Source organism: Neovison vison, chromosome 7 (assembly GCF_020171115.1).
Source record: "Neovison vison isolate M4711 chromosome 7, ASM_NN_V1, whole genome shotgun sequence".
Classification (NCBI taxonomy): Eukaryota; Metazoa; Chordata; class Mammalia; order Carnivora; family Mustelidae; genus Neogale; species Neogale vison.
Window position 1 is genome coordinate 147,857,957 of NC_058097.1, and position 11,924 is coordinate 147,869,880.

The 11,924-nt window shown below is 54.6% G+C and overlaps 1 protein-coding gene across 1 annotated transcript in view; it reads right to left on the minus strand.

Annotated features, from left to right (window-relative positions):
- Nucleotides 1–11,655, minus strand: part of DGAT2 (diacylglycerol O-acyltransferase 2) — a 29,515-nt gene extending 17,860 nt beyond the window's left edge. Inside the window, exon 1 of the mRNA XM_044258509.1 lies at nt 11,470–11,655. Within this exon, the coding sequence (XP_044114444.1) occupies nt 11,470–11,473 (4 nt within the window). The 5' untranslated portion in view covers nt 11,474–11,655. The remainder of the gene's footprint in view (nt 1–11,469) is intronic.
- Between the last annotated feature and the right edge of the window lie 269 nt (nt 11,656–11,924).

Consider the following 11,924-nt stretch of genomic DNA (forward strand, 5'->3'; position numbering starts at 1 on the left):
TCACCCTTGCCTACTGCTGGGAGAGGGGGTTAGGGACTTATGCCTCAGCCTTTGCATTTCTTCAAAATCTGGAGAGCAACAAGGTCACAGCAGAGTTTAGAAAGGGACATAAACCGCATCGGCTGAAAGTTAACTTTTAGGAGACATACAGATAACACTGGACCTTAAGGCAGACACACCAGTCCTGTCTCCTGTACCTGGTCTGGTGGGTTGGAGGAACGGGGCACGATCCAGCAGAAGAGCCTGATGCCAGCAGAACCTTGAGCCCAGGAAAGACCACAAGGGCTCCCTGCCATACCCCCAGGGCACAGCACCTACGGGCTCTCGGTAGCATCTACTACTCCACAGTCCTAACTGGGTGGAAGTGATAGTAGGAGAACTCACAAAAGCAAATGAGGCTGGGAACAGAGACATGGTAGAGGTTTTGGGATAACGATTCCTGGTTCTCTAGATGAAAATCCTACTGCCACAGGTCCTTCCCATCTCCACACCTTCCCAAAACCCATGCCGGGGCCTGAGGCCCCCTGGGGACATCTGATAGGGCCCAACAGGCCCCTCCGGTGACTGAGGGGCACTGACTTGCCAGGCTTACCCAGGCAGTTGGAGGCAGAGCCCAGGCTAGAACCCAGGATTCCTGCTTCCTGCTCAGGGTACCTCTCTTTTCCCCATAGCAGGTGTCAAAGACAAAGGGCTCTTGTGTATGGGACACAACAGAGCTGAAGTGTGTTATGCTCAGGGCCCAGTCAACCCGTCCAGAAGTGGGGAAAGGCCTGTGGAGGTTTGTGGTGGAGAGAAGTGAGGCCCAAGCACAGGTCTGAACCCCTGATCCCAGGCCCAACCTACTCAAGTCATGACTTCCCAGCTGGCTCAGCCTCCCGAGCTGTGCTGGAGGAAGTGAGGCAGGAGCCATGGCAACTAAGGGGAGGCAAGTCCCCGCTCAGGGGCTGGGGCAGACCGCATGCCCTGGCTGCAGAGAAGACAGAATGTACTCCCACACTTTCCCATTCAAAGTGGGACCTGAAGAGCCCCACATTGGGCTCTCTGCTCAGTGGGGAGCCTGCTTCTCCCTCTTCCTCCACCTGCCGCTCCCCCTGGTTTTGCATGTTCCCTCCCTCCCTCTGTCAAATAAATAGATCTTGAAAAAACAAAAACAAAAACAAAAACTCCTAAGACAGACTTGGGAGCTGTTTAGAAATGCAGGACCTGGGGCTCTAGCCTGGATCTACCAAATCAAAATCTGCATTTTAAAAAGAACCTCAGTCAAAGTCTCAGGGAGGGCCAGTCTGGGTTAGGGAAGGAGGGACAGGGAGGAGCTGAGGACCTCCACCTTCTAGGCAGGGAGTAAAAGGCAATGGAGGGAAGGGCATCACCCATTGCTTGATGTGACCAATTCCTACAGCAGACAAGAACTCCGAGGCCAGCAGCTTGAGGCGCTTAAGGAAAGGGCTTGCTGTGCAGCCCCTGTTCCAGGTCAGGGCCAGCTGACTGGTCCCACCCACCCTACGGAGGTCTCCTGCTTGGGGAGGGACCACACAATAATTCCACACTGGTGACATAGCTCCCATCAAAACCAGTGAAAAGATGCATTCTTGCTAATGCCTAATCCAAATCCATCTGCTAGGCTTATTAGTGGTCTCTCAGGATCAGATAGTCAGAGCTCAGGAAGGTGAGCAACCCTCCCTCTATTAACCAGACAGAAAGAAGGGGCCTGAGGGACTTGTGCCAGCTCCATGGCAAGCAGCCAGAGCCAGGCCTCTTCTACGCTACCCAGACTGTTCTCTCCTTGCCTTACTCCAACCACCACCCACAGCCTACTCTACAACAAAATAGGAAACGCCAAGGCCACAGAGGCATGACAGGTGCTTCTGTGGGAGTCAGAGTGAGAGGCTGCCTAGAGGGGATTCCGGGGGAAGCTGTGACTCTATGTTCCTCGAGCCTGGCCCACTAAGCTGCCTCTGGGCCAAACCATCTGAACCTGACTGACCTCAGAGCCCAGCCCTGGAGCTGGCCTGTGAGGGAGGCTGAGCCCCAGCCCCAGGGAAAGCCCCATGTGGACCTGAGAGGTGTCGAATCACAGCTCCTCTGCCCAGAAACACCTCCTTGCTGTGCCCACCTTATGAGACCCTGAAAATGAGATGAGGCAGCTCATTGTTCGAAACCCAGAAAGGGCAGGTCTTTAGAGAGAGGATATCATTCTTTCTCTGGGATTGTAAACTCTAAAGTCTGTGCAAACCAAGAACTGTCAGAAGCATGGAGAGAACTTGTCTGGAATGAAGTCAGGAGAGGCCCACAGAACAGAGAAATAAGGGAGAGAAAAGATGACCCCCTCTGGGTCCCAAAGCCCCTCACGTTGCCCTAGCTGCTGATTACCCATCCATTCCCCCATGACTGAGCCAGGCCCGTCCACATCTGGGTTTCCAGCAGCTGCCAGGCCCTGGCCCAGAGCAAACACAGGGAAGGTTTGCTGAGTGAGAAGAAGAGTGGGTCTCTGTTTTGGCTGTTCCTCAGCACCGTCCCCCCCCCACCCCCGCTTCTTCTTTTCACACCTGTGTGACAGGTGTGCTGCCCACATGGCCCACAGAGCACTTTCACGGGCACTCGGGTTCCTCACTATGTCAGGGAGCTTGGCACCATCACTCCCATTTTTTTTTTTTATTTTATTTATTTGAGAGAGAGAGAGACAGTGAGAGAGAGCATGAGCGAGGAGAAGGTCAGAGGGAGAAACAGACTCCCCATGGAGCTGGGAGCCTGATGTGGGACTCGATCCCGGGACTCCAGGATCACGCCCTGAGCCGGAGGCAGTCGTTTAACCAACTGCGCCACCCAGGCGTCCCCCCATCACTCCCATTTTGATGGTGATAAAAAAGTGACAGGATCAAGGTCAGTCGGCCAGAGGGTGGTCAATTCACTTGGCCAGAGTCAGATTCAATTCAGGCCCAACGTCCAGACTTAGATCCTGTTCCCAGGCCACAGGTCCCCCCGAGTTCCTTTTCTCTTCTCTCCACAGCAAAGTAGGGGGGAGCAAGAGGGGGCGGTGTTTCCCCTCACAGGCCAGGCCAGGCCAGGAGCAGGCATCTCATGGAGTAGGTGAAGTGGCAACACGCTTTGAGGTTTCAGTCCCAGTTCTACCACCGACACCTGTGTGACCTTGGCCTTGTCACTTTGCCTCTCTGGACTTTGGATCACCCATCTATACCATGCAGTTGGGGGGTATGAACTCTACAGTCTCTTCGACTGCTGGACTCTGGTGTCTGCCCTCCTGGGGACACGACCTAGAGGCTCACCTCCCGGCCACAGCCCCCATATGGTTGCCCGGCTGATGAGAAGTGAGGTTCAGCTGGGTACCCACAGGCCACAGCCAGCCCTGACACCCAGCTGTCATTGCTTCCTCTGCTCAGGCTGTGGCAGAAACAGACATGGATGTCAGTGCTGCCATCAGACGCCACACTGCCACCATTGTCACACTGAGCCCAACCATCCCCCGGTCTTGGGTGGGGCTGGCAGGGAGCCTCAGCCTTCAGCTGCATCTTGTCTGTTCCCACGCCACCCTCCCCGGTCTCCCTCAGCCCAGAGACCCTCCGTGCCCTCTCCCACCAGTCCCACCAGCCACCCTCCTTGGCCAGTGTCTCCTGGGTGCCAGGGCTCACATCGAAGCATCTATGTACCCAGGGCCCCGCACAGGGCCCCGTGACAGCAGGTGCTCAGACAGGGCTACGCATGAATGGACAGACCCCTGAGCCACAGAGGCAGTGGAAGGGCAGGTGTCAGAGTCAGACTGAGCGGCCTGACAGCAAGGCCCCTGACTGGGGTTGGGGTGAGGGAGCCTCTCTCGTCCTCCCTGAGCATGAGTTTCCCACTGTGATGAGAACAGAACCCACTAACTACTTTTCTTTATTTTTTTCATGGAGGGAGACAAGACAGGCTGTAGCATCATTTCACTAGTCCTATGAAGAAATGTCCCCAACAGCTCATTCAAGCGGCCACTCCCAGGCACCATCTGTCTTACCACTTGCTTTACACAGCTCACGTACTCCTAGATTTGTGGAGGGCAGAGTGGGTGGAGCAGCCAGAGAAGCCCAGAGCAGTTCTCTTGTTCTCTGAAAGGAAGGCCCCCTGCCATCTATCTGGGGGCTCAGTGTCCCACAGCCTTCCCCAAGAAGACCGACAAGGCAGGGATGGGCAACTCCATTTCACAGAGATGGAAACTGAGGTGAAGTGAAGCCAAAAGAGGTCAAACCAGTCGCTGGAGGTCAGGGTACTGGGGAGCTAGGACTTAAGTCTGGAATCTGGGCTCTGCGTCCCTCATCATTCCTGTGACGCCAAGCTATTGAGGGCTGGTCCCCACTATGCACGCCAGTGCACATCCAGACTTTAGGAACACACCCCTGCCTAAGGGAGGGCCACCTGCTCAGCCTCAAACCGAGCCCTAGTCTACCGGGGACGTCCTCCCATGGACTGGCTGTGCAAGGGACACGAGTCCCCCACCTGTGAGCTCCGACAAGTCACGCTGCTGCCACAGGGCTGAGCCAGAGCTGCCTGTAGCAGTGGGGCCCAAACACCCCTCGGTCCCAGGGCTGAGGCTGGGGTGGCCATCATTCCCATGTGAAAACACCTTCTTGCCCAACATCTGATAGCAGAGTGACCACGGAAGCCACTCCCAGGCTGACAAAACCAGGGTTTCCTGGGCTTCCTCTTCCACACACCTGAGGCGGGCAGGGTCTGAGCAACAGTCCCCTTAATCTGAGGAAGGCCCCTTGGCTGCTCTGACCCCACAGGGCTCTGTAACCTGAGGGAAGTCACCCAGCCTCCCTCAGGCCCAGAGTCTTTATCTGTAAAATGAGAATAATCTTCCCCCAACAGGGTCTTCCCCCAACCATGAAATGAAAAAAGAATCACGTATGTGAAGTGCATTTGGCATTTCCTAGCCATTGCTTCACCACAGACCATGGTGGCCAGGGGGTAGGAGAAGTGAGCAGACACAAAGTTTGTCAGGACATCCACGGCCCTGAGGTGAGAAGAGGGGCAGAGCAGGGCGCTGGCACAGGAGGCCTTGAGGGGGCAGTGAGGCCTCGGCTGGGCCTTGAAGACAAGATCTGGGAGGCAAAGGGAAGGAAAGCATGTGCTGTGACCAGGGGCAGCGTTGGGAATAAAGGCTCAGGGGTAGTTAGAAAGAGCTGGTTTAAGGACCCAGGAGTGGGGTGGGGGATGGGGGTTCACAGTTACCAAAACGGAAGCTGAAAATAGGGAAGTTGGAAAGGACCTGAGGAGCCAAAAGTGGCTTTCTGGAGAAGGTAGGCGGGACAGAGGCCAGGCCTGAAGCCTGGGGCACTTAAGAGGTGCCAGGCACAGTACTGGGCACTGGGGGGTAGGGGTGGGGAGAAGAGCAGTGAACACAGCAGATTAAGTCTCACCTGCTCGGGAGCTTGAATCCTGCTCAAGGAGAGAGAAAGCACCTTCATGTAAATGTGCAACATAATGCCAGAGGAGAGCTTGGGAGAAAAATAATTTGGGGTGATGAGCTAGAGAGGGGGCAGGAGGATCCTCTGACCTGTGGAGGGGAGGATCTGAGCAACGCCAACCTCCCTGAGGAGGCAGCGGCCACAGGTCAGGCTGCGGGACAGCCGGTGGAGGTGCTTCCTCCACCCGCCTTCACTCCCGGCACCGGGGGGGGGGGGGCGGTGTGCCAGCCTGGGGAAGGTACAGAGGAGACAGGAGGCTAGGCGTCAGGAAACCCTGGCCCGTAACCAGCAGGCAGTGTAGTCTTGGTGAGCCACTTCCTGTGCAAGCCTCAGTTTCCTCATCTGTGCAGTGGAGCCAACACCCACCTTGACAGATTCTTATGAGACTTAAATGAGATGGTGTGTGGGGAAGAGCTTCATAAAAAGTCAAGAGCTGCGTGAATGCTAGGTAATTATCAAGTGAGCCTTGGTCTCCGCTCCTGCCTAATGGTTGTGCCAAGCCTGGCCCCACCTCGAAGCAGAGGCGTTGGCATCAGCACTCCTGGGATTCAAACCCCAGCTCTGACTCTGGCCAGCTGTGAGACCCTGAGAGTCACTTCCTGGCCAGAGACTCAGTGTCCTCCTTAGTTATGATCTAGGATTGCTGTGACGAATCTAAACAATGCATGTCACAGAGATGTGAAGAGCCCCCAGGGGCTTCTGGAGGAAGGAAGGCAGCTTGCTCATGTCCTTAGCCTCAAAGGTGTCCCACCTGGGCCCACCTGGATCTAAGCTCTGTCCTCAGACATCAGCTGCCAAGTGGACAGTGAGGAAGTCACCACCTCAAACTACTCCAAAGGGCTGGGTACAAGCCCTGGATACAAGGCAGAGGGATGGACATACTGACCCTGGCAGACCCTTCTGGCCCCAGGTTTGGGCCAAGAAGCAAAGCCAAGTGCCTAACAGGTGCTACTACTTCAAGGCCAGATGCCAGCTCTCCTCTATGGCCCCCCATAAGCACCTTCCAGCAGGAATCACACACTTGGTGATGGGAAGGCCAGTCTAGGCTCTGGGGGGACGTGCTTCTGGATTTGAGTCCCAGTCCGTGCCTGGGCTCCTGGAAACCTTGCACACAAAGCACCTCACCACCTGCTTAGCCAGATACTCCTTGCTTCCAGGCAGACTCTCCACACTCTTGGCCCTCCTGCAGTCCATCCCCAGTTAGAGTCCTATCACCTTCAGGTCCAATCTGCTCAGTCGTTTGGCTCATACTTGGTGGACACCTGCCAGGCACTGGGCGCTGACCCCTCAGAGTCTTTCCTCAACTTCCCTGGCTGGCCCTTCCTTGGGGAAGCCAAACTTCTCATCAGAGGAAAGACTGCACACTTGTTTGCAGGGACCACATCTTGTTCATCTGGGTCCCTGTGCCCAGCAGGGGATCAGGCACAGAGCAGGTGCTCAGTCGACTGTTTCCCGAATGACTGGGTGCTGGCGGGACTGCACTGAATAGACAGGGTCCAGACCCCAAAGAGAGAGAACCCGTCCACAGCTGACTGACCTGGGCCACAGCAGAGGGTCAAAAGGAGCTCTCTGGGACATCAGGAGGGACGGGTCTCCTCCATCTGGGCAGGCTGGGTTTAAAGGCAAGGGCAACGGTGGAAGGCTCCAGAGTGAGGGAGAGAAGGATGGAGCGCAAACATTACCATTCATTCAACAAGTGCTCTCTAAGTACCCTTTCCACGTCAGGTGCAGGTGCGGCAGCCCGAGGGTGAGAGCTGCTCGACCCCGCTTCGCCTCTGCTTCTTGGGCACCCGTTGGAGGCTGAGCTCTGTCTCTGGACAGCACCTCCCAGCTATGGCTGGGGAGACAAGGCTGTGAACCATTAGGCCCAGAGGATAAGTTGGGGCCGGGGAATCTGGGGAAGCCCCCAATTGGATCTGGAGGATATTCTCACAGATGCCTTCCTGGAGGAAGTAATGGGACAGGTGAGGTGCAAACGATGAGTAAAGGGCAGCCAGGCTGGCGGGAGGGATGGGGAAGGGCATGAACCCAGGTGCTGGAGTCCTGCAAATGGCATTTGCAAATGCCTCGAAGGAAGAGAGAGCACACGTTGGAGGAATTAATGGCAAGGAGTTCAGCCAGGCTGGAGCATAACCACTGTGTAAGCAGATGAGTCTAGTTGGGAAAGTGGATAGGGAGCCACGAAGGACTGGGAATGTCAGGCAAAGGAGTCCTGGGGTCCAACCCAGGGGCCGAGAACACTGCTGCCCACCCCTCACATTCCCTTCCCCAGCTTCAGATGGTGCCTCTGGACGCCTTAGCAACAAGCCAGCCATTCACCTGGTAACAGGTACCAGCGCCCTCGTGAATTCTTTCCTGGGAAGACTAATAGTCTCCCCCTTGAGGGGTAGGTGTCCTTAAAGTTGGGCCATTTAAGACATCTGGCCCAAAGGGGAAGCCGACACACAGGAATGGTGGGCGTGCTGGCTGGGAAGCTCCTGGCATGGCCATCAGGACTCTGGGGGGCTCGGCGGATCCCTGCTTGCTGGTCCTCAGGGCCTCTCATGCTGGATCTGGGCAGGGAGTTAGGCGTCCTCAGTATCCATAGATAGTCTGGGACCCTGGGCCTCCCCCTTCCCTCTGTAGGTCTCAGACTCCTGAACCCTGGAGGTGATGGCCAAGGACCCCAATGGCCCGCTTTCCCCACCCCCGACATTCTGGCATGTTAAAAAAAAATAGCTACAGAAGTAGGAGGAGTTGCCATGGCGACACCACCAGCTTGTGGGGGTATCACTAAGGAGTCTCCAAATAGGCCGCTTCATAATCCATGAGCAAGTGTGGAGAGCTACGGTCTTTGGGGGCCCCAAACAGGACATGAGCCCATTTTCATAGACAAACCGAGAACGGGAATGAGGAAGAGGTTGGGCCCTGTGTTCCCACAGCTGTCAGGGGGCAGGACTGCAATCCCATTTCCACAGCAGAGCTGGAATGAACCTGAGAGGACTGGCTCTTCCAGCTCTCCCCACTGTACAGATGAGGAGGCTGACATCCCAAGAGGGCAGGTCTGGCCAAAGTTACGTGGGAAGCAGATGCAGAGTTAGGCTCCGGGCCCTTTACTCAGGACCCTTAAATCTGCTCTAATAATAAAAGGAATTCGTGCTTCCTACATCTGTTGATTTGCCCAAAGGGTTTGTGGGTTCGGCTTCCTTGGGTCTGCACCATAGCCTGGGCAGCTACTCCTCTCGTGCTTTTGCCCATTTTACAGATGAGGACACTGAGAGTCAGGAAGGGACAGTGGTTTCCCGATGTTACAGAGCAGTTCAGGGGCGGCATTGGGGCCTGACAGAGCCCAGACCTGACTCCTGGCCCCAAGCCCTCAGCTCTGCCAGTAGAAGCTCCGTCCCTGGGAGACCCCAAGAAGCTCTGACAGCACCTTTCTCAGGAGCCCTCAAATCTTTCCCCCAGGTGGTTACAAGTCAGCTGCTCAGGGCCTAGATACGGCATCCTCTGTCTCCCTTGTCTCTGCCTCGCAGCACATGAGGGCCTCAGCCCACGTTCATCGCTCAGGGGCGCTGTAGTCAAACCGCCCGTTCCACCCAAATGTCATGCCTCTGTTGACGCTATTCCCCGTACCTGAATGTTCTTGCCTGCCTTGCTAACACTTATTCATCTTTCAATATCCAGATGGAATGTCGCCTCTCCCAGAAAGTCTTTCCTGACCCCAGCCGAGATGACTGAGCCATCCCACCCTCACCTTTGGGCCTCTGCAGCCCCCCATGTGCTCTTCCCTGACGCTGTGTGCTCCTCCATGCATAGTCACCCTATGTACATCCCCCTCAAAGGCAAGGACCAGGGAAGATCGACCCAGGGACAGTACAGAGCCTGACACACAGAAGGGGCTCTAGCAGCAAACCCAAAGGCCCACACCCCAAGTCCCCATTGTGGCAAAGCCTTCCTGGATCCCTCGGAGCAGAGGCTGCCACTCTCCACAGTGTGGGGAGCCTGCTGCGTGCATTATACAGGACAAGTGACAAGGATGAACTCAAGTGTCACACGTTCATTTACAAAGCACTTTCCATTCATGTTCGCTCAAACCCTCACGTTCTTGAGAGTTTGAGATTTCTGACCCAGTTTTCCATACAGGGCAGTGAGATCCCCAGAGGGTAAGTGAGCTACCCAGCCATGTCCCAGAGGGAAGGCAGGACTGGCACCCTGGCTCTCTGGCTTCAAAAGTTCTGGAAGTGATGAGGAGGACCATGGAGAGCCCAGCTCCCCCTACTTGGTACTCTGCCCCGGAACCAGCTCCTCAGGAGATTGAGGGTATCTCTGTAGCAGGGAACAGCTGCAGCCCCCAACCCAGCACAAGCAGGCACAGAGGAGGCCTAAGGAAGGACAGAGGAACCACCCTGAAGCTACAAGCAGGACATCCTCCCAAGAGAACCAGGGCAGCTTTCAGGAGGGCTGAGCCTTCATTAATGATTCACTCATTCAACAAATATTTACTGAGCACCTACTATATGCCATACATTATACTAGACACCAGGGACACAGCCCTGAGAAAGACAAGACAGCTTCCAAGGGGCCGACAATCTTATGCAGGAGACAATTATTAAATAAGTAAGGACCCATGATAATTTAGGTAATGAGAAGGGCTATAAACAATAAAACAAGATGTGATAACTGGAGGGCAATTCTACACATGGCAGTCAGAAAAGCTCTCTGAGAGGAGACTGAAGGATCCATAGCAGCCATGCAAAGACCTGGACAGAGAGGTAGCATGTGAAAGGGCCCCGAGCGGGGCAGAACTGGTGGGCATGCTGGAGGAACAGGAAGACCAGTGGCAGTTCTGGAGCACAGCAGGGTAGGAGATTTGGTTGTGAGGTGGTGGGGCTGCTCACATAGGGCTTCATGGCCTCATGGAAGAGTATGGAAGGTCTGACATATAATAAGGGACAACTGACTGTTCATCACCTGGCATCAGAGCTCTGGGGGCCCATGGTGTCTCTACCTATCAGGGCAGCTGGGGTAGCTTCTGCAGAAAAGCTTGGGAAGCAGTGATCTACCAGCCCATCCTGGAGGCTGGGAGCAACCTTTACTCATTCAGAGTAAATTGCTGAGCTTCTGCAACAGCTGGGGCCCCCTGCTCAGCCCTACACCTCCTCTCTTGGGTAAGGAGGCAAGTCACAGACTAGGAGGTGGATCTGTGTTCTGACCCTCGCTTTGATAACTCTGAACCAGTCCCTTCTCTCTGGGGCCCTCAGTATCCCATAGGTAACAAGAGGGCTGGGCCAGATCCAGCACTAAGAGATAGCTATGATTTTATGACTCAAGCACTTGCTGCTGAATTTGAAGTGGGAGGTTGGGGGTGGGGCAGGATTTCCACATTGGCTATTGAGTCACCCAGCCTGTCAATCACATATTACTCTTGATCCTCCTTTCCCAGCACAGAAGAGCTCTTGAAAGCACAGATAACCTCAAAGGAGCCTCTGTGCAGTTGGGGAAGGAGTGCAGGGAAAAGGAGACAGCTACAAAGAAATGGGGGAGAAGGGAACAGGAGAGCAACATTTGCATCCTATGATTTAGGACAGGGTTAGGTGACTGTCAACCCCCAGTTCCAGAGTTTCCCAACAATCTAGCTTCTTAGTTTCACTCCCTACCAAGCTCCTGCTTGCATACCCCCAATAACAGGGAGCTCCATCCCTACCCACACTAGGATTTCTCCATCACATCAAAACCTATCCCATGTAATCCCACTTCTGTTCCTGGCCTTGGGACAAACAAGAACAGAACAAACAAATCAGCTCAGAATTTTACCAGAGTTGCCACCATTTTGTTCTGGATCTCGTGCTAAACCCTGAGGATCTAGGCAGGCTTCAGAGGGCTCTGAACTGAAAAGCCCCTGGTCCAGAGGCAAAGATAGGGAGGCAAACCTGACTAACTCAGCAGCCTCCTCCCCAGGGACAGGATAGTCCTTCAAATATCAGAAGTTACCAACACAGACTCCCATCTCCCCCAACAGACACCCACTTACCCATGTTTCTACAGCTGCCTTTTTCTTTTAGATAAGAAACCAGCCACCAAGGTATCTATTTCAATCTCTCACCCAACACAGGACAGAATCCATGGTCTCTCCTTGAATATTGCCACTGACAAGGGGCTCACCACCTCACAACAGTGGACACTTATCCAGAGAGGCAAACCAGGCCACTGAGGAGTGTCTTCAAAGACCAAGGATGTAAGAAGCCCGTCTAATGGAGATGCCTAGATAACCTAAAATCTTCTTCAGCACCCTCCCCTACCCCACCCAGTCTTTCACCAAAGTAGATCCAGAGAGCTAACACGTGATTGGTTTGGATTTCATACCAGCCCATGATGGAATTCCTTGCAGCCAGTTTGAAAAAAAACAAAAAAAGGCAGGGGTAGTTCTTAAGATCTGAAAACAACATGGAGAAATGCTCCTGATAGGATATTAAGTGACTTAGTCAA